The 26,797-nt window shown below is 34.9% G+C and overlaps 5 protein-coding genes across 10 annotated transcripts; 3 read left to right on the top strand and 2 right to left on the bottom strand.

Moving 5' to 3' along the window:
- The first annotated feature begins 697 nt into the window (after nucleotides 1–697).
- Nucleotides 698–3,896, top strand: LOC142530145 (protein cornichon homolog 1-like). Of its 2 annotated transcripts, none has more exons than XM_075635939.1 (4): nucleotides 698–933; nucleotides 2,962–3,143; nucleotides 3,356–3,478; nucleotides 3,627–3,896. In XM_075635939.1, exons 1-4 carry the CDS (start codon nucleotides 859–861, stop codon nucleotides 3,664–3,666), a joined length of 420 nt encoding a protein of 139 aa, XP_075492054.1. In that variant the 5' UTR covers nucleotides 698–858; the 3' UTR covers nucleotides 3,667–3,896. The 2 variants fall into 2 exon arrangements, with proteins under 2 accessions (XP_075492054.1, XP_075492055.1); XM_075635940.1 differs by lacking the exon at nucleotides 698–933 and adding an exon at nucleotides 994–1,073 and having other exon boundaries at nucleotides 3,089–3,143.
- On the top strand, nucleotides 3,692–6,874 carry LOC142530144 (putative pentatricopeptide repeat-containing protein At3g13770, mitochondrial). The gene is made up of 2 exons (XM_075635938.1): nucleotides 3,692–4,511; nucleotides 4,966–6,874. The coding sequence occupies exons 1-2, from the start codon at nucleotides 4,031–4,033 to the stop codon at nucleotides 6,408–6,410; spliced, it is 1,926 nt and encodes a 641-aa protein (XP_075492053.1). The 5' UTR covers nucleotides 3,692–4,030; the 3' UTR covers nucleotides 6,411–6,874.
- Nucleotides 6,875–7,109: 235 nt separating this feature from the next.
- On the bottom strand, nucleotides 7,110–10,126 carry LOC142530143 (probably inactive leucine-rich repeat receptor-like protein kinase At5g06940). Its single transcript, XM_075635937.1, has 2 exons — nucleotides 7,656–10,126; nucleotides 7,110–7,574 (listed from the first exon to the last, which is right to left on the bottom strand). Exons 1-2 carry the CDS (start codon nucleotides 9,943–9,945, stop codon nucleotides 7,186–7,188), a joined length of 2,679 nt encoding a protein of 892 aa, XP_075492052.1. The 5' UTR covers nucleotides 9,946–10,126; the 3' UTR covers nucleotides 7,110–7,185.
- An 8,690-nt stretch (nucleotides 10,127–18,816) lies between these two features.
- LOC142528912 (zinc finger A20 and AN1 domain-containing stress-associated protein 8-like) lies at nucleotides 18,817–21,846 on the bottom strand. Of its 5 annotated transcripts, none has more exons than XM_075634185.1 (2): nucleotides 21,738–21,846; nucleotides 18,817–19,634 (listed from the first exon to the last, which is right to left on the bottom strand). In XM_075634185.1, exon 2 carries the CDS (start codon nucleotides 19,621–19,623, stop codon nucleotides 19,117–19,119), a length of 507 nt encoding a protein of 168 aa, XP_075490300.1. In that variant the 5' UTR covers nucleotides 19,624–19,634; nucleotides 21,738–21,846; the 3' UTR covers nucleotides 18,817–19,116. The 5 variants fall into 5 exon arrangements, with proteins under 5 accessions (XP_075490300.1, XP_075490302.1, XP_075490303.1 ...); XM_075634187.1 differs by having other exon boundaries at nucleotides 21,604–21,803; XM_075634188.1 differs by having other exon boundaries at nucleotides 21,659–21,791.
- Nucleotides 21,847–23,222: 1,376 nt separating this feature from the next.
- Nucleotides 23,223–26,797, top strand: LOC142529947 (chaperone protein dnaJ 6-like). Its single transcript, XM_075635678.1, has 8 exons — nucleotides 23,223–23,591; nucleotides 25,102–25,200; nucleotides 25,301–25,402; nucleotides 25,740–25,799; nucleotides 25,892–25,998; nucleotides 26,074–26,156; nucleotides 26,288–26,378; nucleotides 26,480–26,797. Exons 1-8 carry the CDS (start codon nucleotides 23,469–23,471, stop codon nucleotides 26,673–26,675), a joined length of 861 nt encoding a protein of 286 aa, XP_075491793.1. The 5' UTR covers nucleotides 23,223–23,468; the 3' UTR covers nucleotides 26,676–26,797.

The raw sequence follows: 26,797 nt of genomic DNA, 5'->3' as shown, positions 1-26,797 counted from the left end.
TTTTAAAAATTACTATAATATTCATTTTTATCATTATTTAGACTCTTGAATTTTTAAATATTCATATAACTCCTACATACAAAATTACTTTATTCAAAAATAATAATAATTACTTATAAAAAGCCACAAGTAAAATAACAATAATAATAATAATTAAAAAAAATTATTTAGCACAAAATAACTTTATATCCACAAGTATCATAAGATTGAATTTGATCATTTCGTGGCCCTTCTAAGCCCATCAATAATTTTTATGGAATTTTTTGTCTTATTTAAAATAATTTTATTTGAAATTTTCATCCGTAGAATGATCTTCAATCATCTTCTGCTCAACGTATAAAGTAGTGCTTACAGATATTTTAAACAAAATGATTATGATTTTCTTTTACATAGTGGTAAAATTTTGTAAAATATATTTGTGAAAACTATCTGAATAATATAGTGTTATTGTATTTATTCTTTCAAAAATATTATTACTACATAATAATAACAATTTGATCCAAACCCTAATAAATTTTATCTATTTCAAAGAAAAAAAAAAAGCAAGTCTTGTTCATTGACTCCACTACTTTTGTTCACTTTAAGTCTAAAAACATCTTTTATGGGCCCAATTTGATAAGACCCAATTAGCCCAACAGTTGTATTCTTAAAGAGCCAAAGCCCAATATCGGTTGGGCTGGAAAAGAGAATTGCGATGGAAAATTTCTTGAAACCGAGACCATCTTTGGGTAGCGAGTAGCGTGGGAATTCAAATAATTCCTCGGTCGACAGAAGAATGAATCAAAGATTCTAGCCTTCGTGTTTCTGAAAATTTCAGTAGTATTTTTCGGGGAAGGAAAAAGAAAAGGGAAAACAGCAATGTATTGGGAACCTGTTCTGTGGATAATATTTGCAATCATGAATCTCGTCCTCTTAGGATTAAATTTTTACCAGGTATTGTGTTGCTTTTACTTTTTCTTGGCAGTATAGTTGAAGCTCTTTCGCTGTTTTGTGTTTACTACTGAGTTAGAAGTAGTTTTCGGTCAGAAAATTAAAACCTAAGAGAACATAATAAAGCATGCTCCTTTGTTCAGGTAAGAGAAATCCCACTTGTGTTTGAGCTGTTTCTTGATTAGTTACGGCAATAAAGATATGATTTTTGTGGAGGGCTGTTGCTTGAGTGCTGATTTGAATTTCTTTCTAGTCTGTGATGATGGTTTGTCTTTTTCCCTTGTGGTTTTGAAAATATATTCTCATTCGCTGTTTTAAAGCGTTTAAACTTGTTTTATTTTGTAAGATTTGACTTCGGAGCTTCTTACTTGCAAGAAAGTAATATATCCATACATTGATATTGTCTGTTTGAGTATATTTGATTGGTAAGAATTCTTTGATTATCCACGAGGGATAAGTTCCTATTTTGCTTTGGATGTTAGAGGCAATTACAGTTCAACTTTAATAAAGATGTAATCTTTTTTATTTCTTTTGTTTCAATAGGTTCATACTTAGATAGGTAAACAAAGACGTGTTTAGGAGTAGTGATTTTTTTCACTCAATTTGTTTACCTTTGGATGGGATGGGTAACAATGATGTATTTGGCAGACAACAGAATTGTAGGCTATACAAGGGAAATGCTCTAAACATCTGCTATTGTTTGCTGGATTGCTTGTTAAATTATGCTTTCCCCAATGCTCAGACCAAAAATTTTATAGGCCAGGGTTGAAAGAACATTTTGCCCTTTTAAATTTGAAAGTGTTTTTTGATTTTATCAGATCCAAATATGTATTGGTTAGAGAAGATGATAAGCTAAGTGATTAGATTTAGATGGGTCAAAACTAACCGTGCTGAAAAAAGCTTCAGAATAGACTGCATCTTAGAACTAGCAACTTTGAGAGTACAAATAATCAGGTGATTAATATTAAGTCAAAATCTTTTGTAATAATTCCAAATTCTTACGAAATTATATTGTAACAAATTATGATACACTTTTGTTTTAGTTAGTGAGCGTCTTTACCCTAAACACACAAATAAGCATGCATGACTAACCCTTGCTCACAACAATTAAACAACGGAAACCATATAACTTAATAATATTACAACCTAAACGAAAACAAAACAATAATCTTAGTCTTAAACATATAAATGTGCAGCATATAAGTGTGTATACTACGCTTGGATATCTCAGTCCGTACGTCACGTATATCACTAAAACAATCTGACAGAAAGTCTACTCGTTTGAACCTAGACAATACCAACGTTCTGAAATCGCTATCTTATTAGATGCAAAATCACTAGACATGTTTCAAAGTTCGTTTTAATGATTCTTAAATCACTATTTAAAGCTTTAGGATTATAACTACGTCTCGGTATATGAAACAAATGAAATCAGCTTCTATTTATAGGCTGCATCTGGACTAGTGCAGAAGATCCGAACTCAATCTTATATGTCACGTGTCATAGTCTCATTCATTTAGCTGGATATCTCGGGACAATAAAATCTGAAATAGATTGGGTAATCTATTTTAAATTCGGTGGATCCCAACATGTTGATCCTCAGTAAATCAATTCTTTAATAATGCTTAATTAACAATTTTTTAATCATGCCTTAATTAGTATTTCATTCAAGTCACGATAAATTATTGTTAATAGAAACTAAAAATTGTTGGTTGATCGAAAACAATTTTTTTTCTTAATGCGAGACCGAGAATTATTCACGAACTAAATCCGTTACTTTTCTGGATCTATGTTACGAATCCTTAAGTCATTCCGAAGACTTTTTGGGAAATCTTTACTTTAGTACGTTGCTATCTTCCTGTCTAAAACATAGTGTAAGTTTTCAATCTTGAGCAATATTGAAATATTTATGTTTATATCTTCTTTAATTTTCTTATGATATTCGTAATCGTCCTTGTGTTGTCTGTATATATGTGAGTACGACATGGCTGGACTTGTACATATCTCAAACTTTATTTTGGTTTTCTGTAGTTTATAGGTTTTTCGGATTTGGAGGCAGACTACTTAAATCCATATGAATTATCATCTCGCATCAATTCTGTGATTGTTCCTGAATATATATTACATGGAGCATTCTGCATTCTGTTTCTCTTGACAGGGCATTGGATCATGTTCCTACTCACACTGACTCCAGCTTGCTATAATCTGAAGCTGTAAAGTTCTATCACGTTACATCTCTTTACTACCTTTCTCGTGACAACTTTCTAATCCGCGATAGCATTATCACGTTCATATAATCGGTTGGGTTAAATAGAGTCTTCAATGAGCAGAAGTACAAACTTTGACTGGATTAATGAACTTGCATAATCCTTTCCTGGGGCATTTTTGTGAATCTTTTCTGAACTCTTCTGTTTTATCATAGCAGGTACTTGTCACGGCAGCATCTTATTGATGTGACTGAAGTTTTTAGATTACTTCACGCTGAGAAGAAAGTTCGGATCGTCAAGCTTGGATTCTATGTTATTTTCTTCGCCATAGTCATTGCAGGGTAGATTTTTTTCCCTTGAATTCTTTGTTTGGGGTGCTTCAGTATCATCTTGATTGATCATTGGGAAGTTATGACTTTTTTTAAGTCGCTTTTATGCACTGAAAAGCTTGATGATTCTTCATCCATGACGTCGAATTCTAATTTGCAGGCTCGCGTTTTCTGTTATACATGCTGTGTTTGGTGAATGACGATGATCTGCGTGGATTTGGTTTTCACTGAATTTCAGGAAGCCAGTTGGCGATCAATTCAATTCTTCACACTTTCGTCCCGGAAATATATTGAGGCTTGAATCTTGTGGAGTGTGTAGATGTTGGATCTCAAAACAAATTTTGCAATTTGTTGCATTTTTCACCTGGTTTATTCTTTCATAAATCCATGTACCCAAACTAATCAGTCATCAAATATGAGTTTAATCAGACTCATTTTGAATTTTGATCTTTTTCCGAGGATAATATATTTCAGTGTGAAAGTTTAATCAAGATTTAGAAAGAAAACTATTATATATGGGAATTCATCCTGCAGCCTCTTCTAAACTATGTTTAACCTTGAAGTATGCTAAAAAGTATCAACCAAAAATCTGTCAACCTCCGCAAACATCTAACGACGTTGCGCATCCCAAAGAGACCCTCCACACTCTATCAACCAAGCTCTTCTCTTCTCCCTCCCGATTCAAATACTTCACAATTCAACTGTGACCTGAATCATGGATTGCAGGAAATGTCCAAACTGGGCCTTAACATGAAGTTTAAGGAGTACGATGCTTTACTGAACAGATGTATAGCCCATAGGGTCTTGAAAGGAGGCCAAAGAGTGCAAGCCCATATGATGAAAACCCGTTATCTTCCACCGGTGTATCTCAGAACGAGACTGATAGTGTTTTACGTCAAGTGTGAAGTTTTGAGTGATGCGAGAAAGGTGTTCGATGAAATTACTGATAGGAATGTGGTTTCTTGGACTGCGATGATTTCTGGGTATTCAAGAAATGGGTTCTACTCTGAAGCTCTCATCCTTTTTATTCAGATGCTAAAATCAGGTTATTTTTTATACATGTTCAGGTGCTTGTGTGTGAACTGACTGATACCCCACTTTAACATGATGATATTCTTGTTTGACATTCATCTGCTCTTCCTCAAAAAAACACCAGCATTCTTTTTTCCCCTCTTTGATGAGCAGTTTTATATCTGCTGCGTAGAGCAGCCTGAGAATTTCCCTATAATAGGCTTACTTTCAACTACTTTGTACTCGACACCTTCAAGAACTTTTGCAGATGGGTCTCAGGATTTAATCATCAAGCATTCACTATCTTTAATCCTTGTTGAGTCTCCATCTCATCAAAATGTTTCATCCATTCAAATAAATTTTGGAATATGTCAAAAACCTTGCTTTATTTGGACATAGAGCATAGATATGTGTTTCTGGTCGTTTTTTGTTTACTTGAAAGAATGTTTATATTTCTTCTGTTATTATGTAACATGAAAAGGCTGCAGGTACCAATCCCAATGAGTTCACGTTTTCGACGGTGCTTGCCTCTTGTACTGGCTCATTTGGATTTGAATGCGGAAGGCAAATTCACTCTCTTATTATTAAGAGCCCTCTTGAGTCCCGCATGTATGTAGGTTGCTCACTTCTTGACTTATATGCCAAAGCTGGAAGAATACACGAAGCCCAGACACTATTTGACAATTTGCCTGAGAGAGACTCTATTTCTTGCACGGCTCTTATTTCGGGTTATGCTCAATTGGGACTTGACAAAGAGGCATTAGAGCTTTTCTGTGCACTTCGGAGAGAAGGACTGATTTCAAACTATGTTACTTATACCAGTATTTTAACTGCATTATCTGGGCTTGCTGCATCCGAGTATGGAAGGCAAGTTCACAGCTATGTTCTTCGATCTGAACTATCCTTTTATGTGGTCCTTCAGAATTCTTTAATTGACATGTACTCAAAATGTGGAAATCTCACTTATGCTAGGAGGATCTTTGATAATATGTCTGAAAGAACAGTTATCTCTTGGAATACGATGCTTGCAGGTTACAGTAAACATGGGATTGGAGAAGCTGTGGTAGACCTTTACAGTATTATGAATGAAGAAAATGAAATCAAACCTGACAGCACTACTATTTTGACTGTATTGTCTGGCTGCAGCCATGGAGGTATGGAAAACCGTGGCCTGAAAATTTTTGATGATATAGCTAGCAAGAAATATAGGGTTGAGCTTGGCGTTGAGCACTATGGATGCGTCGTTGACCTACTTGGGCGTGCTGGCCTAGTTGACAAGGCCTTACAGTTCATATATAAGATGCCATTTGAACCAAATGCTGCTATTTGGAGTTCACTTTTAGGTGCTTGTAGAGTTCACCAGAACGTTGACGTTGGAAAAATTGCTGGTGACCGACTTCTTGAGATAGAACCCGAAAATGCCGGGAGTTATGTAGTTCTTTGTAATTTATATGCATGTGGGGGAAGATGGGATGATGTAAAAAAATTGAGAGAACTGATGAAGGAAAAGTCTGTGGTGAAGGAGCCAGGAAAGAGCTGGATTGAGTTTGGCCGGACTATCCATACGTTTTATGCAAGTGATCAATCGAATTCAAGAAAAGATGATGCATCCTGTAAGGTAAATGATTTATCGGATAGGCTAAAGGCAGCTGGTTATATCCCTGATCTGAGCTCCGTTTTATATGACGTGGATGAGGAGCAGAAAGAGAGAATTCTGCTGGGCCATAGTGAGAAACTAGCCTTGGCATTTGGAGTGATCAATATATCTGAATCAAAGCCTATACGCGTGATGAAAAATCTACGCATTTGTGTTGATTGCCATAACTTCGCGAAGTTTGTATCTCAGGTTTACGGCAGAGAAGTGCTTATTAGAGATAAAAGTAGGTTTCATCATATCATACACGGAAAGTGTTCGTGTGGAGATTACTGGTAAAACTCTTTGAGCTTCTTAATGCGGCCACTTGGTGGGTGAGCGTTGAGACAGATCACTAGACATGGCCTTAACTGACAAATTTTAATAGTCCCTTGAAATCCACGGGAACTCGCAAGACATCGCCCAGTTCAGTTTACAAAGGATCTAGAGCACCTTGGTTCACTTTCAGCTTCCCCGTGTACTTCTCAAACAAGTGTAGCCAAAGATCAAGATCAACAAATAAAGTAATTTTTAATCATGACTCTGGAAACCACACGAATCCGACGAACAGACATGCCTCGAACCTGCAGTGCCGTGTACGGAGTATCAATCTGACATTACATGCATGAACAAATCCAATGTTTAGTCTTGCATTTGCAATAGATTTTTGTTTATCACTTATAAAGTTGTTGATATTACATGCATGAACAAATCCAATGTTTAGTCTTGCATTTGCAATAGATTTTTGTGTATGACTTATGAAGCAGAGGAGTATCGAATGAAAATGATATATACTTTAAATAAATTTTCTAGCACGATCAATCTGACTTCTCCACTTTTTCCTTTAACCCATGTCTGATAGCCGGAGCACAAAAATTGCTCCTGTGTTTTCATGTCTTCTCTGGATCGATGCACAAACTTTGAGGTAAAGATAGAAAAATTCACATTTCATGCACAATGCAACATAAAAAATGATGTGAACAAGAATGAACTGGACGATTAATTCCCAAAGCGAGACAGCACTCAGACAATAAATCGAGTTTACAATCAGAAACAATGTTCTTCACTTGAAAATTCATACAGGAACTGAACTTTCAGATTCAATACAGCCAGAAATATCGATATCTTGGACGCTTAAAGTAGTTCTTGAGTCGAGACATTGAAGTCTTTTAACAATTTCCCATGTTGATGGCCTCTTTTCAGGCACAACAGAAGTGCAACTTAAGGCTATTTCTAGAGCTCCCATCATTTGTTGTTGGGAAGAGGAGCTCGTTATCTTAGAGTCGAGAGCCTTTAAAGCTCCATTTGTAATGTTAATCTTTCTCCTCACCCATTTTACAACATCAAGAAAAGGTTCTGTCGATTCTTTTAGTTCAGCTTGCCTCCCTGTCAAGAGCTCTAATAAAATGACGCCAAAGCTGTATGTATCGCCCTGTTCTGTGGCTTTCTTGGTGTATCCGTATTCTGAAAGACGAACAAGTCAAAGATTTCAATAATAAGAATAGAGGCTGGTATGTTATTATGATGTTGAATTTACTCTTGTACCTGGTGCTAAATAGCAAGAATTTGCAGATTCTGACAATAATGTCGAGTGAAATACATTTTCTCCAACAATTCGATCTAAAGAGAAGCCGGTGAGTTTAGGTTCAAAATCGTTGTCCAAAAGGATGTTTTTTGACTTCAAGTTCTTATGAAGTAAATGTGGGACATAATCTTGGTGAAGATAGGCTAATCCTTGTGCGATTCCGATTGCAATTTTCAATCGAACGCTCCATGGAATGTTTAAGTCTGGTTTGCCAATGAGGTCTCCAAGGCTTCCTTTTGGTAGATACTCGTATATCAAGAGAATGGAATCATCGGACTGGCAAAATCCCAAGATTTTTACTATGTTCTTGTGTCTTATCTTTGCCAAAGTCTTCATCTCGGATTTTAGGGATTTCCAAGAGTGGATCGAAAATTTTAGTATCTTTTTAACAGCAATAAGTTCACCACTAGGTAAAGTAACAGCATAAACTCTTCCAAAAATTCCACCAGTTTTTCCACTAGCTGCCTGTTCATCCATCAACATGATCAAATCGAGCTCAGTAACTCTCAGAGGATAAAAGAACACGGATCTCCAAGAACATGATTCGAACTTTGGCGTATAAGAGCGATACACGAGGTAAAATCCCAAACCAAATATCACCAATGCAAAAGCTAGCCCAATAGAAATTATGGCAACAGTCAATTTAGCAAGGCCAAATCTTCTGCTCATTCCTTTGTCATCGGAACAAGAACTAGGCAACCCTGGACCACATAATCCAGGATTTCCTTGCAAGAATGAAGCAGGAAGGCCGGAAATCAACGATGATGGAACTCTACCAGAGAGCTGATTGAATGAAACATTGAAAAGGGCCAGCTTTAAATTTTCTATATCCTGTGGAATCGAACCAGTGAGATTGTTACAGGAGAGATCAAGGTATGTTAGCACGGGCAATTCAGACAAAGATTCTGGAATTTCACCAATAAAACCGTTATCTGCAAGAGACAACGACACAAGTTTTTTACAATTCCTCACCTCAGGAATCCTACTTGAAAGGTGATTATGAGAGAGATTAATGATACTCATGACTGGCGAATCACAGAAATTTGGAGGAAGCTCACCATATAAGCCATTCAACGAAGCAGAGAATCTGTACAAGCTTCTAACTTTTCCAAGTCCTGGAGGAAATTTACTATTGAAACTATTGTTATCAATCTGAACCTGTTCTAATTGTGCAGATTCTGATATGGAGTCAGGTATTTCTCCAGTAAATCTGTTATTTTCTGCTCTGATGAGCTTAATCTTAGGCAAGGACCATAGCCAAGATGGAAAATCACCACTAAACCTATTGTTCTGAACCTCAAACCTCTCAAGATTCATACACTCGTTGATAGACTCATGTTGTATTGACCCATTCAAGAGATTTGTATGTAAACTCAGGCTTACTAGCCCTTCAGCCTCACAAATCCCCTTTGGAAATGACCCAAACAGCTTGTTTTGTGAAACATCAAAAGAAACCAAATTTGGAAGGAAAAAAGACCCAACTCGAGGGATTTTTCCAGAGAGATTATTCTGAGAAAGGTCTAATAGTTTCAAACTCTTCAAACCCTGGAAGAAATCAGGTATTTCTCCATGGAAACCGGAGTTTTGCAGCAAAAGTTTCTCGAGTTTACCGAGTTTACCAATATCCACAGGCAACTCAGTAATCAAAAATGGATTTTGAGACAGATCAAGAACTTCAAGCTCTGTAAAATTTCCGAAAACCATAGGGTCACTACCTGAAAGAAAGTTGCTGCCCAGGTTGAAAACTTTAAGCTGCTGCAATGAGCCAATGCTTTCTGGGATGTTTCCCTCAATATGATTACTGCTAAAATCAAACACTTTTAATGACTTAAACTGAGAGATTTGTTCTTGAATGGTACCCCAGATGAGATTGGTACTGAGATTCAGAGTCTCCAAAGAGACACATTCAGAGAGATGAAGGGGAATCGGCAGGTTAAACAAATTATCAGCAAGATTAAGGTGAGCAAGATTTTCAAGTTCACAAATAGAAACCGAGATTTCCCCAGAAAGATTCAAGCTTTGGAGGGTAAGAGAAGTAACCGAAAAAGGAACCGCATTTGTGCAAGAAACTCCAGTCCAGTTACAATGGTGAATGGCTGTGGAGTTTGACCAATCAGAGAGAGCATCCAAAGGATCGTTAATGGAGTTCTTAAACTGAAGCAACACTTGTGCTTCAGAAAATGCAGAGCTCACAAGAAAAGATGAGAAGATACACGAAAAATACAGAATGATTTTGCAGTTTGACGCCATTAAAGCTCCGATACTGATAAGTTACCGGAATAACAAAAATATTTTATGCATGAACAGAAACTACGGGGTGGAGTGGAGTGTGTTTTCTGGCTTGAAGATGGAATGAAAAGATAACGACAAAATGTACATTGTTAACCTTAACCTTTGAGTGGGGATCTTGTCAAAATTGATAGGGAAAACAAAAGTCAATGACGACATGCACATTTATTCACAAATTTCATCGAACGGATCATATTCATTTAATATATTTAATTGGTTTTATTTATTTTTCAATAAGATTGACTTATATACCTTACAAGTAATATCTATGTTTGGCTTTCATGGATGTTCGAGTCACTAGAACGAGCGACCCTTGATCAAGTATCATGGATTTGATTATCTCTTATAATATTTTATCGAACAAATATGTTACACAGTATTTTTTTAGTGTTATTATTTGACTAGAGTATGTTTGCATATTTTTGCATTAGATTGATTTTTATCCAATGCAGAACGAAAAATTATATTTTTTTGATAGAAAACTATGATTTATTATAATAAAATTAGAGTTTACAAAAGTAGTGGACGAGTGATACACAAAACATAACCGTAATTGAAAACAGTCATATCTCTAACAACATACAAATCTTCAATCCCTGACTAGGTCCGATATTAGCATATGCTGAAACTGCGGTATGTTGATCGCCCAACTCGCCACTCTGAATATTATCTTCTTCCATAGTTCCTCCCATGAATCATCTTTGTCTCTGAAAATTCTACTGTTGCGTTCCATCCAGATTGACCAAAATATGCACTGAACCACTAAGTACCAGAAATCCGTAAGGCCCTTTCCCTTTAGGAATCCCCTGGTCCATGAGCAACATGTCTTTCGATCTGCATGGAAAAGTATATTAATATACATGTTTGTATAGATGTAAGTAATAAATGATGTTTTGAATAACTACTTACAATTCATTTTTATAATTCAATTTTATACAAATCATGAAACTGAATAATTACATATAATTTGTGATAAAATTTCACGTTAATATGAGTAGATTAACTCGACTTTGGCTGGTTCGCTGGACCACTTTTGGCATACGTTCTTTTCACAATAATAATGATTATTATATGCGTGACATTGATTTCACAATAGTTAGTTATATTTTTGGTCTTAAAAGAAGAGAATCCTGTGGGATTTTAAATAATTCCAAGATTTGACCTTTCACCAACCATAAAAAAATAATATAAAATAAATTATAGACATGGTTCAAAAAATGTCATAGATTCGTCCTTTTTTTCCTTGAAACGAGATCAGTCACATAAACAAATTTATAAAAGGTAAAATTTGCGTGAAACCGTCTCACGGATCGTATTTTGTGAGACATGTCTCTTATTTGGGTCATCCATGAAAAAATATTATTTTTTATGCTAAGAATATTACTTTTTAATATGAATATCGGTAGGGCTGACCCGTCTCACATGTAAAGATTTGTGAGACCGTCTCACATGTAAAGATTTGTGAGACCGTCTCACAAAAAACTTATTCTTTATAAAATTATAATTAGTAACACATTCATTAATTATAGACCTTAATTGGGAAAATAATATTAAGTTATAAACTTGAGATCTTAATCAATGGGAAAAATCGTACAAGATTTATGTATCATATAGAAAATTATTTATATATTAAATATGGGGAAGACAGTCTTGGGTACAAATTTAAACCAAAAATAAAAATAAAATTGTGTGCCCCGTGACTCGGTTTGGATTGAGGTTACGACAGATAGATCTAGAATACGAACAAAACTCCACTCTCCACCCCACATGCTTGCCCACCCTTTTTCTTTTTCATGTAAGGATTTAATGGATCCTCGGTTTAAATTTATGATATCTTCCCACCAGTCAATTTTATAAAACAAATCTCGTGCCAAATTCAACATATGAAAACATATTATTTTGTATGTAAAAAATATTATTTCTAACTTCAAAAATAGACCGAGTTGATTCGTTTTACGAATAAATATCTATGATATCATCTCAAATGATACTTACTCTTTTTTTCTTATTAATGATGATAGAATTCACAGCCGCTGATATTCAGTACATATTGTATTAACCTTCAAGCTGGCGTAGTAGCCAATAGCACATGCTACTAAATTATCAACACTTCATAAATCAATGTGTTACACAAAATGGATGCACAAACAGAAAGGTACACAAAAACAGCGAGCTAGTATCACGAACTAAACAGTAGCACAATGCAAAAGTGAAGCAAACCGAGGCCTGTACGTAATACAGTGTCCTTAAAACAGATTCGTCCCCTCCGATGTGCTTCGAGGATGAACTTGGACGTCTGTTTCCCAGGATACAACGGAACAACCAGCAGTACTTTAGCACGAGATACTACAAAGGCGAACTGAAATGTACCTGAACTTTATCACGAGACAGAGTAACGAGAAAAAGGAGCATCAGCCGAGACAACTGAACAAGCAAAGCGTCGAAGTAACAGAATGTAGGAGAGTGTGTTGGTATTTTTAAAAGACTCGAGGCTGCCTCTATTTATAGGCACTCATATGGACAGTTACGGCTGGCCATTCGAAAGGCCAAAGGTCTGTCCAGCTGGAGCACCAAAGGTCATCAGTTGGAACACCAAAGGTCAACTGAAACTGTTCCAGCTGAAACACCAAAGGTCACAGTCCATAATGTAATTTTTCGAAAATAAAAAATAGCATAAGCCAGGTGAGCCTTGGTGGGAAATTTTGCCTTGGTCGGTCCGACATTCGACGCACCCAGGTCGCGGTCGTACGCTTGCACACAAGTCAAGCCTTTTTCCATTGCAAATCGGCCCATGATTTGCATCCCCCTGCGCCTGTGCGCGCGAGAGAGAGCCTCTTGACCAATCATTGTTACACCTCCATAAAGTGCAACTCAATATAAGCTCACCAATGCTATGTTTATTTTTCTATGTGGGACATTTCCCATTCACCAACTATTAGGCATTGCTTGTCCAATTTCCCATTCAAAAGACACAAGCCCAATAGGCCTCTAAGTCCAACACAATGTCCCATAAAATCATCCAAAACATTGTTATAATCGGGAGAAATCACACGTCATTTTTATTGAATTTTATAGAAGTCTGGATGGTTTAAGTCACCTATTTTGTACTATCTTTTCAATAGCATAGACGAAAAAGTTATTTATTCAATAATAAAACATTATATATGTAAAGATTTGGGGAGGCAATGAGATGTCACACGTGAAAGGTGGTCAAAATACAAGTTGACTTTCAGAGTTAAAATGTTATTCTAAGAGGACAACTAGAGGAGTGCAGCTTTTAGGTTACACAGCTTCCAAGACCTATATATTAAACAATTTTCATTTCTTGATAATTATTCAATTGCTTTAAAACTTATGTCAAAACTTAAAAGTGCATTTAATATTTTTCATGTATTTATATTCTCTCGTCAGCAACGAATACGTTTGTTCTTTCTGAGTCCACATATATTTTTTCAGATGAAAATCAATCCAGAACATTAAAAATATGATACTAATATATGATTTTTTAGAGTTGAAAAATATGAGCATGAAAAAGAAATTAATATTTGGATTCTGTTCTCTCCTCATTTACATAGCGAAACGTGTGTATTTATACTCAATCCATCCAATTATCTATCTATCTTGTTGTAACTTTCAAAAAAAGAAATATTATTATGTTTAGCTAAACACAAATACTCATATCATATTCATTTATGGGCTTTGCATTTGGACCATTTATTTATAGAGTATGTCTCTTGTGAGACGGTCTCACGAATCTTTATCTGTGAGACGAGTCAACTCTACCGATATTCACAATAAAAAGTAATGTTTTTAGCATAAAAGGTACTATTTTTTCATGGATGACTCAAATAAAAAATATGTCTCACAAAATACGACTCGTAAGACCGTCTCACACAAATTTTTGCCTTATTTATATGTGGGTTTTTCATCGGGCTTGTTCCTCTATTTTTCTAATTCTTTGGGCTTGTTAAAATTTTGACACATATGCCGTCTGATCAATTGAAAGAACATGATGAACTGAAACAACTTTGTTTAACACTTTTTCTTAGATGAAGTGAATATCTAACCCCAAATGCTTTGTTCGAGCATGTAAAACAGAAGGTTGGCAGTAAGCACAATTGTGCTCATATTATCGCACCATAGCATCAGAGTGTGTTGTAAAGTGACATTGAGTTCAGATTAAATCCAAAGTAATTCTAAAGTTACATTAGCAAGATTTTTATACTCAGCTTTCGGACTCAATCGGGAAACCACAGAGTGCTTCCTAGAACTCCAGGAAATGGGTGACGAACCAAAAAAAACCAACAGAAGCCGGACATAGAACGGTGGTCATCGGGGTCGCTCCCCCAATCAGCATCAGAATAGCCACGACGAATAAGATCTGATGAATGCGTAGCAAGTGCAATACCATAGTTAAGTGGTCGTTGAGATATCAAAGAATGCATTTGACTGCGTTCCAATGAGAAGGTAAAGGACTTTGCATAATTGGCACACCTTGTTGACACTATATGCAATATCAGGATGAGTAATAATCAAATATTGAAGAGCACCCATTGTACTTTGATAAAGAGTATCATTTTCAAGTGATTAACTATCTCGAGAGGATAATTTTACTCCAGTAGCCTTAAGGGTAGGAAAAGGCTTTGCTCCTAACATCTTAGTTCGATGTAACAAGTCCCTAGCATTAGCAGAAGACTTGATGGCTTCAGTGCCTAAGAAATAAGACAATTATCCAAGATCCTTAATTGAAAACTGGCAATGCAATTGCTGAACAAGATCATCAATCAATGACTTAATATTTTCTGTAATTAAAATGTCGTCGACATACACAAGAATATATAGCATTGAAGTGGAAGTAAACTTAATAAATAAAGATGCATCTGCTTTGGAAGCAATAAAACCCCTAGATTGCAGTGACTGCTGAATTCGATCAAACCAAGCTCTTGATGATTGTTTGAGGCCATAAAGAGCTTTATGTAACTTACAAAAAAAATTGTTTGTTTGGATCATTAATTTCGAACCCCGACGGTTGTTTCATGTAAACAACTTCAAGTAAGATTACCATTTAGAAAAAAACATTGTTGACACCAACTTTCTTAACATGTCATCCCTGCGATATGGATACTTTTAGAACAATCTGAATGGTAGTGGGTTTAACAATAGTACTATATGTTTCAGTAAACTCGAGTCCTGACATTTGTGAGTAGCTTTTTGCAAAAAGACGAGCTTTGTGACTAGCTATTGATCTATCGGGGTTGGTTATTGTCTTAAAATCTCATTTGATACCAATGAGAGTATTATTCAAACTATGGACCATGTGCGATTTTGAGGTCATAGTTGTATACCATTCAGGATGTAACAGAAACCCCTGATGTAGTAACCAAAAGAGACTTGGGCTTAAAAAGCCCAGCTTTGGCATGAGTAATCCTAGGATAATGATTCACATGAGATGAGGTAGAGGCTTGTATCGGAGATGAAGAAGTAACATGGGTAGTATTAGGAACAAAAACAAAAGACAATGGACTTGGAGGATGAGATGGTGAAGTAGGAATATTACTTGATGATTGAGAAAAAACTTGTGGAAGATAAATATCAGATGAGAAAGTAGAATTATCAAGAGACGCGGTGCATTCTTTTTATTAAGACTAGTAAAAAGAAAAGTGAATTCATCAAACTTGACATTCCTCAAAATATAAATCCTACCATCATTATTCACACATATAACTTGTATGGGCATCACTATACCCAAGAAAAGTACATGGAGTTGAACGAAAATCAAGTTTATGGGTGTTGTAAGGTTAAAGACAAGGAAAACTAAGGCGCCCAAAAACCCGAAAAAGATAATAGTTAGGCACATTGTTATATAGCCTTTGGAGAGGGCTACTCCAGTAAGACCAGAGGTTGGAAGCTGATTGATAAGATAAACGACAATTGAAAAAGCATATTTCAAGTATTCCAATGGCATTGAAGAATGTGCTAATAATGAAATACTAGTTTCTACTATATGATGGTGTTTACGTTCAATTATTCTATTTTATTGAGACGTATGAGGACACAAAAATATATGATTGATGCCATGAGTATGAAGAAAATATGTTAATGACTGAAGATCCCATCAGAGCCAGATTTGATGGTTTTTATTTGTCCGTCAAATTGAAGCTCAACATATTTCTTAAATTTCATAAAGTTTGAGTTACTTCATATTTAAGTTTGAGGAAATATATCCAAGTGTACCGAGTACAAGCATCGACAAAACTTAGATTATGTGGAAAACCATTTATGGACATGGTGTGAACAGGTCCCGATACATTACCATAAATTAATTCAAGAAGCACAAAAACTTTAGAGTTGGAAGACAAGAAAAGAAGTTGGTGTCTTTTGCCAAGCTCACAATCTGCGCAAGAACCGAAATTATCATTTCTTGAGAAGGGAATATTACAAATTAGCAAAATCTTCTTGACTATCATGGTGTGAGATGTCCTAAATTAATATTTCATTGAGCTAATACAAGGAAAGAAAATCGAACGGGTTGGAAATGACAAAACTATTGGTTCACTTTATTCACTGAAGACAAATTTGAGTTTTGGACAAAGTGACCAAGAGTTTAACGCAAAGGGTGGCTTCCCAAGATTGAACTTGTAGAGGCCTTCATGCAAAGTCTGATTGAGAAAGATCGCTTGTGTTGCTAGGTCCCTTCACAAGTCAGAAGCAATGATGAAATTCAAAGAAGACATGATTATCTTGAGCAAATTTGCTCACACTAAGCAGATTTTTTGTTATATGTGGAACTCGATGAAGATTATTCAAAAGAAATGTGCATTATGAGGAAGGGAATGAAAATTTATATTGTCCAATATGAGATATAGACAAACCTGCACTATTGCCCATATGAATCTTACCACCACCGGAATATTTAGAACCAACAGAGAGATTTGAAAGGTCATTATTGACATGGTGAGAAGCACCAGAGTCGGGGAACCACCACTCCTCATTCGATGGTTCTGATTTTGTAGTAGTGAGAGTTGTTGCTGGGTAAGATCTATTGGAACCATCAGAAGGGGTGCGAGGAAGCGGTGATGAGTGCTGAGGGGGTGTATAATCTTGATCAAATAGATAGTAACAAATTTCAGCAACGTGTCCCATATAACCACAAATTTGACAAAATGGTTTGTTGTTATTATTATGTCAGTTTCTTCGACCCCCTCGAGAACATATTCCACGACCTCGACCTTTGTTGGATACTTGATGGGAGTGATAGTCTGGTTTACACTCCAGATGAACATTAGCAGTGTTAACTGTAGGTGGAGTGATACCATAAAAAATGTAAGCCTCAAACCTTCTTTCATGGTGGCCATGAAGAGAGCACCAACTTCAGAGAAACTTAAAGTATTAGATTTGGAGGTTACACGAACAACCAGAGAGTCATATTCCATCCCAACACCACCGAGAATATATAGAATTTGGTCTTCATCTGAAATAGGATGACCACAGGCAACAAGTGTATCCATGTATCTTTCATTTTAACAATGTAATGCCTTCAGGCTTAGACCCTCTTTCCTAAATGTCTGGATTTGAAGCTTATATTGCATGACTCGATGATTTCGATCGAGTAGAAAAGATGATCGAAACTCTGTTCCATAACTGGACAAAGGATGCACAACCAATCATTTGAGCTTGGACGCCCTCAATTTGAATTTCTTTCTCTCATCCATCTACAGAGCGAAACGTGTACATTTATACTGAATTCATCGAATAATCTACTGTATCTTGTTGTAACTATCAAAACAAAAAATATTCTTCTCTTTAGCTAAATACAAATAGGTACGATAATTTCATTTACGGGCTTTTCATTGGGTTTGTTCATCTCTTCTTCTAATTCTTTGGGCTTTGTCTTCTTTCTCTTTCACTACTAAATGCTTCAAATCTGGTACTAATATATAATTTTGAGTACTAATTATGTAAAATAAATATTGATATTAATGACACATTTGTATTTCGGATGAAAATCAGTATAAAACGTGAAAAAATAGTGTTAATATATGATATTTTAGTACTAACTATTTTAGATCTGATATTAATATCTGTTTTTTTAATACCCAAACATGTGTAGTAGATGTTGATATTAACAAAGTTGTTCTAATTTTGTACTCAAAATCTTATTTTTTGTATCAGATCTAAAACAATTAATACCCTAACATCATTTATTAGTACCATATTTTCGATATTTTGTACTATTTTCATTCTAAAAAACAAATGTATCATTAATATCGATATTTGTTATACATGTTTTGGTACTCAAAAATCATATATTAGTATCAAATCTGAAACAATTGATAATCAAATATCATATATTGATATCATATTTTTAATGATTTGTACTGATTTTCATTCAAGAAAAAATATGTTGTTCCAAAGAATTCAAACATATTTTTTCTGACACGGAGACTTAAAGCAAACACGGTTTGCTTTTGAAAATTTTTGAGCAATTTTTTATTTTATTGGAAAAAAAAACACTTAATTACAATCAAGAGAACGTAAAAAAGTCAAAATAACTACTTTCGAACAAGATATCGGATGGAAGCTAAATTACTCTAGTGTATCAAACCTATCTCCCCAAGCTAAAAAGAAGAGTAAAAATATATAAAAACTTTTATTTGTATAGGCAAAAGAGAGCTAAAAATTATTAAATACTAAACATATAGAATAATTATTTTCCCCGGAGAAACATATTATTCATAAAATACACAATGAGCATCCACAAAAATCCTATAATTGAAACAGAGAACATACAACATCAATGTGCAAATAGTAATCAACAGAAAAATCGAAGAATAACAAGAGGCGCGATTTCACATATTCCACAACAATGTCATTCAAACCACCAAATAACATCTTACACAATGGACCAAATCAAAGAAACTTGTCGCCAATTGACACTGATTTCCAGCGTTACCATATTGCAATAAATCACAATGAAACAACAGCATCAACCCCACCCCAACTCCTCCCAAATTTCTTGCCTTTACCCATGCTGTTTACGAGTACTAGAGACCTATTATGACCATCAACTAACTTAAACGAACACACGTAGATATATGAAGGTAAAGCCGCATGCTTTGCTTCATAAACTTTTTAAATCTTATCGAGCTTTTCAGCTTTCACAACAGGGTTTGCCTTTGCTATAGCATCCTGACCAGCAATCCGGTAATCAAATTGGCAGTTGTGTTTGTCAGAGTACCGATGAACTGAACAAAACATATACCCGCACCTGCAACTGAATCCCGTTAAACCCACTCTCTTGTGGCAGGTGGAGCACCTGTTTGGTCCTTCTTTCGCCTTCACACCTGAGCCATGACCCGTCCCCAGTTCAGAAGATGGTTGAGGAGAAACAACCTTAAACTCTGATTCAGTATTTGCTGCTTCAGCTAAAAAAGGCTCGTTTTTGTTGGTACTTGAGCTAGAGTTAACTATGTCCTCAATAGATGAGGCAGCAAGCTTCGCCTGTTGTTTTAATACAGTATCCTTGTGACATTTGGAGCACATATTCATGGTTGTTGCGCTTCCAAAGAAACCACAGTTGTTGACGCAAAGAATGGGGCCTTCTGGCACTTGGCAGCCTGTTTCCTTTGAAGACTCCATTAATCCAAGTCCTGTCATTCACCATGCACGGCTTGTAAAAATATATCCAAGAAATGTATCAGGATAAAAGAGTAGATCAAATAGAGAAAGTGAAAATCACCATGCCCGCGTAGGAAATTACATATAAAGAAAAGGAAACCACAATCGGTTGCATGATCCATTGACAGCTGTATGCACACTAAACGTCTTGACTAACTCTGCCTAACACAGTTTCACAGTACACATATCTACCATTTGCATTATCTATTTTCCTTTATGCTCTTCCACTCCATGAAGAGAAAGGAAAAACTGGCTGTTATCTATGCAAAAACAGAACAATGAAAAATGACACCAATCTTCTCTCATGAGGATATTATTCAGGAAGAAGGGGTTCTGAGCCACAATATGTGGGCACTCGGCAAAATGATTTTACATACATGCCAACAGTCTTCGAAGGAACAAAATTACTTGTTCTTGTGCAGTATATAATATGGTTAAATACAAACCACAAAATATTTGGACTTACCCTTTACATGAATTGAATCACAAAACTAGTATGATCAAGCAATTAAGCAGCTAGAAGGAAGACAAAGGTGTCTTCGAAAAACTAAAACATGAACCCAAAAATAAACTCCTTGACCAGGACTAATCGAGTTCATAAAGCACATCAGAGTTCAAGCTTTCTAAAACATAGCTGATAGAAAAAGTGTGAATAGTTGTCCAGAACTAAAAACAACTCCAATTTAGCTATCTAGCATCGTGCATATTTTAATCATCTTCACAATTAATCTCCATCAAAGGAATACCCCAATATTTGTCACACGCATAAGGACATACAAGAAGTACAGACTTCTGACTTCAGGAAATAATATCAAGTCTGCGACAGGTTGTAAATAACGATATATCTACCAAGATGGTCTTTGGGATAAAAATTCATGACCAGATTACTAAATTATCGAGCTATAAAAAAACATATTTATTTCGTCAAACCACAATCAATTTACTGGTCATTCAGCTATCGAGGCATATGATTATTATGTAACGAAAGAATAGAAAAATAAATAAATAACTTTCATCCATCTGCCAAATGGTATGACTTCGTAGGAACTACCCATCAAGGTGTTACAAACCTTAGCAACACCACAGTCTGCACAAAACAACACAACAAATTCTCGAATACCACGGGATATTGATTGTGCGTAAAGAGTTCACTGATGTAAGAGGCAACCATGTATAAAAATACCTTCACCCAGTTGCTTTTTGCTTACTGTATATGATATTATACATCAATATTTACTTTCATTTCTCACATAATAGATAGACTTCTGAAGTGAAATCAAGAAAGTAGAAAGGAATAAAGCAACAATCTTCTTATCCACTTAATTCAGAGAATTCAAACTTGAGAGAAAACCATCATCACTTTGCACCACATGCGATGCAACATGTACAACCCATGAGTTAAAGCCTATAGTACTTCTACTTTCCTTTAAAAAATCAATCAGAGAAAAAAATATCTGAATCGAAAAAACTCAGATGGTGGTCTCCAATAATTTTTTAAAAAAACCAAACTGATCTTCCAGTTTTCTCACCATCTCTATAGCCCAAGTAACAGATAACAGATCCAAAAATTAAAACGAGCAAAACTGACTCTACTTCGTTTTTTTAAAAAAAAACACCCAAAAAAACCTAGCATCTCATAGAACTTCAAAATTAATATCCAAAGTTCCAACTTATCTCAAAAAAGCTTCGTCCACACCTAATAACAAGCTTTTTTTCACAGTTAAAAAAAAAAGCACACTCCTCGTAGTTGTCCACTTAATAGCAAATATCTACACTCAGACGATTATGTTCGCAGATGATGAAATGATGCAAAACGAAAATAATTAACAAAGAAAAACTGCAACCCCAATAGAAATACGCAGTGGAAAATTTCAGCTACCATAATACGAAAAAAAAAAGAGTTTTACCGATCCTGACTAAAATAAAAACCAAAATTCTTACACTGCTTCTTGACCCACAAGAAATTATAAAGAAAAGAACCAATTTTTACACGAACCAAAACAGATCACTTTGAATCTGAATAAAATCCTTCGAGAAAAATCACGAGTTAGGGTGCCTAAAAGCGTTGATGATACCTGAAATTGGGAAAAGAGAGAAGAGAAGGTGGGGAGAAACAGAGAAGGGTATCTGCGTGGGGTCACATTTAAAATTCAGAATTTAACAAAGAATTCAAGCTCGTTTAAAGAATGAACAGGTATCTTGTGAATTTTTATATATGAGACGAGTCAATCATATCGATATTCATAATAAAAAATAATACTCTTAGCATAACAATTAATAATTTTTCATGGTAACTCAAATAAGATATCAGTCTCACGAAATACGATCCGTGAGATCGTTTCACACAAGTTTTTGCCTTTGAAAATTACGTTTCTCTCAAATATATCTGATTTTTATTTTGATCGCGCTTGATAAACTCAAGTTAATATAGTATTCCATAAATTATGTTAATCAGATAAATTATATTGTATAAATATCATACAAAAAACTCTTTCGAAAAAATATTGATAAAAACAATCGAACTCATAATATCATGCAAAAGACTCTTCCGATCCATGTAGTCAAGATTTTAAAATTAACAAAAACTTGTATGAAACGTTCTAAGGAGCAATTTTGTTACATATATCTCCAATCTAAATCGATGATCGGGTTAACTTTTATTATTATTTAAATTTTATTATTTGTTTATAAAAAAATATCTCTTACAGCTCGTGCATTTTTAAAAAATTTCTATTAAAATTCTGTATTTTTTGTGTGGCTCCAAATTAATATATTTATAGAAATAAATATCCCTTATTAATGCTATTCAATCAATAATAACATAAAAAATTTCATCTATCTTCCTCGATATAAAATAAAAATCAATTATATTTAATAGGTTATCTGGCTGATCACTAATCTATTATATATACTATGTATACTTCTATACTATTTTATTAAGTTTGAGATCCTTAAAGTAACTAACTTTGGTATCATGATCTGTTTTAATAATTATTTATATTAATAAAATGTTAAAATTTTAATGTAAGTTAAATGCAGTTTAATGGATATATTCATTGGTTTTTGGGATTGAGTTCATAGGTTCAATATTAATTGAGGTCATTTTTTTTTATTCTTTTATTTTTTGATTTATTTTTTTAATTTATATATCAAAATTATAATGTAGTCTCATCGCTATTTTTTATAATTATATTTTGATCTTCATTTAAATATAAATCAAATGAATTATAGAAAATATTATACATGCACGCAATGCGTGCGTCGATGTACTAGTATTTTATTAAAGTTGAGGATAAGATAATAATCACTTAAGAAGGACACCAACTTTTTCTTTCAACTTTACACTTATATGATAATAATATTACACTTTTATTTTTTTGTTTTTTGTTTTTAAATTTCAACACACACTTTTATTTTTATATTTATTTCAACAATTCAAATATCAATTAATATCTCCATAATTTATCAAATTTCACTTTAGTCCATTAATAATGATGAAAACGACTGTACATACATGCATCGTGTGTACAGAGTAACTAGTATTAATACAGTAAGGTGGTTTTGTTAGTCATAAATATGTTAATTTTTTCGATAAAATAATTTCCCGATTGTTCAAATTAAATCCGGGTCAAATTCGAACAAACATCGGGCGATTCCCTGACCCGATATCTCACCCGAGGAAACCTGCTAGCGGGAACAAGCAAAAACGAGGTGTCAAAAGGCGGGAAAGAATGAATCTTTATCGACACAGACTATAAAAGTAATCTCCTCCTGATTTTGAATCAAATAGAAGCAGATTTTTGGAAATGGGGAGGAGCAGAAAGACTAGGGTTTCGGAGGCGAATAGTGAGGAAGAAGAGGTGGAAACGAAGGAAAACGAGCAATATTTTAACGGATCGTCTTCCTCGAGCCGGAAAAGCTTGTACGAGGTTTGTCATTTCGTATTTCTTCGCTTTTCCACTTCTTCAGGAATTTAATGTTGTATTTTCTTTAATTCAGATTTAATTTGAGCATGTTTCAGAGAAAATAGTTTGAACTTTGTTGCTGACTGTTTCAATCACAATATGTTAATATGCTGATTTAATCTGAGCAGGTTTCAGATTTTATTTAATCAAATGCTTTTCAATCACAATATGTTCTGTGCGGTCATGTTGTATAGGGTTATTAACAATGCTTATTGGTGATTTATTATCATAAAAAGTCTCGTCAGAGCTTTCAAGTTCATCTCCAGCTCTTCAAGTACTACCTTAGGCCATAATATTTCACACTACAATTAATTCCGCCCCACCATTGTATCATGCTGTTTTTTTTACTTCTCCATGTGACAAGGTTACCCCATAGAAAGGTACAATAACCAGTGGTAGATCTTTTATCTGAGATTGAACTTGCGCAGTTTGGTTCTCGAAAGCTTCAATACTTCTTTAATCGTTTTTCTTAAATAATAAACCTTCTTTTGGTGACCCTTTATGCACCTTAGTGTTATGTAGACTACCTCCACGTGTTCTTCATAAGGTGAGTGTATAAATTGACCCCACTACGCATGCATCAAAAGTTACATCAAGTCTTGTGTGTGAAAGATATACGAGCTTCCTACTAGATGCTGGTACTATCTTCCATTTTCAACTGGAACCCCCTTTGATATATCACTCAGCTTTTGATGTGGATCCAAAGGAGTGTCACTTGGTCTACAACAACTCATCATTGTTTCTTCCAGAAGATCTAGAACATATACTCTCTCTGCGGCATAGATATATCTCTTGTTATCAAGCTCTTGGAGATTGCTTCAATCCATAAAGAGGTTTTTGTGTATGCAGTTTCTATAACCCATATTATTTTCTTCTTCTCTCATTCACAAATCTTTTATTCTCAATAATTTGCCATCATTTACTCCAAAATATTAAGTTTTTTGCTCTCTGATAATAAAACACTGTAACTCACTTAGATTTTACTCCATTCATTAACTGCTTTGAATTCAGTATTTACATTGTGTCACCACCTTGTAATTTTCTTTTCTATTAGTATTAGTTTCCAAATTCTGTGATTCTTTCCAAATTTTCCCATAATTAACCTCTGAATGAAGTTTGCTCTTTCCATCAAACTTCGGTTATAAGTAGAGAATGAATTACTGGTGTATTGCCCAGTTTACTTTAGACCTCCTGATATAGCTGCCATAGACTCGTATGAGACTTGCATTCTAAAACTTGAGTGCGAAAACAATTATTTATAATAAAGGAAAAACTCTTATGGACGAGTACATTGATGGTCCCTTGTGCCTTTTTAGAGTTATTGGTTTTACTCCAATCTGTAATTTGATCCTTGAAAACTCCATGCTTAAGATGTAACTGTGATGATTTATGATCTCCTTGTATGTGTGTGTGTGTGTGTGTGAGCTGAATATTGAGCTGGGAGTTGTATTTGGCTGGACTTCTGCATTTTTAGATTCTTGGGGTAGACAAAGCTGCATCTCAGCAAGAAATAAAGAAAGCTTATTACAAGCTAGCTCTGAGGCTACATCCTGATAAAAATCCTGATAATGAGGTAAAATTTGTAGTTTTAAACATGTTGCATTTGATTCTTTTCCAGCGGAGAAATCATGGGTCTTGTACGAGACTTTTATCATCCCATTTATTTTCTCTAGGAAGCCAAGGAAAAGTTTCAACATCTGCAAAAGGTTATGTCTGTTCTTGGCGACGAGGAAAAACGTGCAGTGTATGACCAGACTGGCTGTATTGACGATGCTGTAAGTCACAGTCCTACCTGCTGTTCTTGCCTTTACTTGTTAAATGATTGTGGTAGGTCCGACACCATTCACAAAGGTTATAGTGTGAATTGGAATAATGTATGAGCAAAATCCACCCTCTGCATTTACATAGTTCAATTCAACTGCACTGATGAAATCTTTACACTACGAGTTGTTTGGATTATTTTTACTACTTATTTACTGTATTTTTAATATTTCATAACATTGTAAGTTTTCATACATTCTAGAATTAAAAAATGACTAACATGTTTTATGGCAGTTTCTCCATCAACATAGGATCTTCCAACTTAATTGACATGACTTTGCTGATTAACAGGAACTAGCAGGAGATGACATCCAGAATTTGAAGGATTTTTTCCGAACCACATATAAGAAGGTTATTGGCCTTTGCTATCTGATGACTTTCTCCAATAATGGTTGACTCTGCTGTACTCATCAAATGAAGTAGTACATGGATATCGTTTATAGGTCACTGAGGCAGATATCGAGGAGTTTGAAGCTAATTACAGAGGCTCTGGTTCAGAGAAAAATGATTTGCTTGAGCTATACAAAAAACACAAGGGAAACATGGATAGGTATGTATAATTAGCGTGTTGTATGACCGCCAATTTAAACTTCGCACATCATAATCTGTTAGCATTTGTTTGCAGGCTTTTCTGCTGCATGATTTGCTCTGATCCTCAACTAGACTCCCATCGCTTCAAAGATATCATTGATGAGTCTATATCTGCAGGTGAGATTTCTCTGATTTCTACTATGGAATTTACATTGACTTCTCTAAATAATTTTATTGATTTTTCTTTCTTTTCGTACTTTCTGTACCAATTACCGACCCCCTTGTTTTTTCCAATACTGTATTTATAGGAGAAATGAAATCAACCCAAGCATATGAGAAATGGGCTAAGAAGGTATCCAAGTCAAAACCTCCCACAAGTACATTGCAACCGCGAAAGAAGTCAGTCACTTATCTTTCCTTCCCCTAATCTATCTTTGTAACGTATCTTTTTGTATAGTGTATAATTGAGAAAATCGTATGCTCATTGAAAACCTTCGCAGATCAAAGAAAAACTCGGAAGGCTTGTATACTATAATAGCTCAGCGACAGAATGAGAGGAAAGGCAAAATTGATTCAATGTTCTCATCTCTAGTTCAAAAATATGGTGGGACTGAGGCAGTTCCAGAGCCAAGCGAAGAGGAGTTTGAAGCCGCTCGTATAAAACTCGAAAGTCGGAGGACTTCCGAACGAAAGTAATTGCTGGTTAACTGTCGTTATTTCTGTAAAAATTATGAATTCTGTGAATGTTCTTGTATCTTGTGTATGGTACAATTGCCAACCACTTCGGTAGCTTCTCATGCCTCTAGACGACGTGTGAT

The sequence above is a fragment of the Primulina tabacum genome, chromosome 16 (assembly GCF_025594145.1).
Source record: "Primulina tabacum isolate GXHZ01 chromosome 16, ASM2559414v2, whole genome shotgun sequence".
In the NCBI taxonomy this organism is placed as follows: domain Eukaryota; kingdom Viridiplantae; phylum Streptophyta; class Magnoliopsida; order Lamiales; family Gesneriaceae; genus Primulina; species Primulina tabacum.
This window is presented reverse-complemented; position numbering and strand designations above follow the sequence as displayed.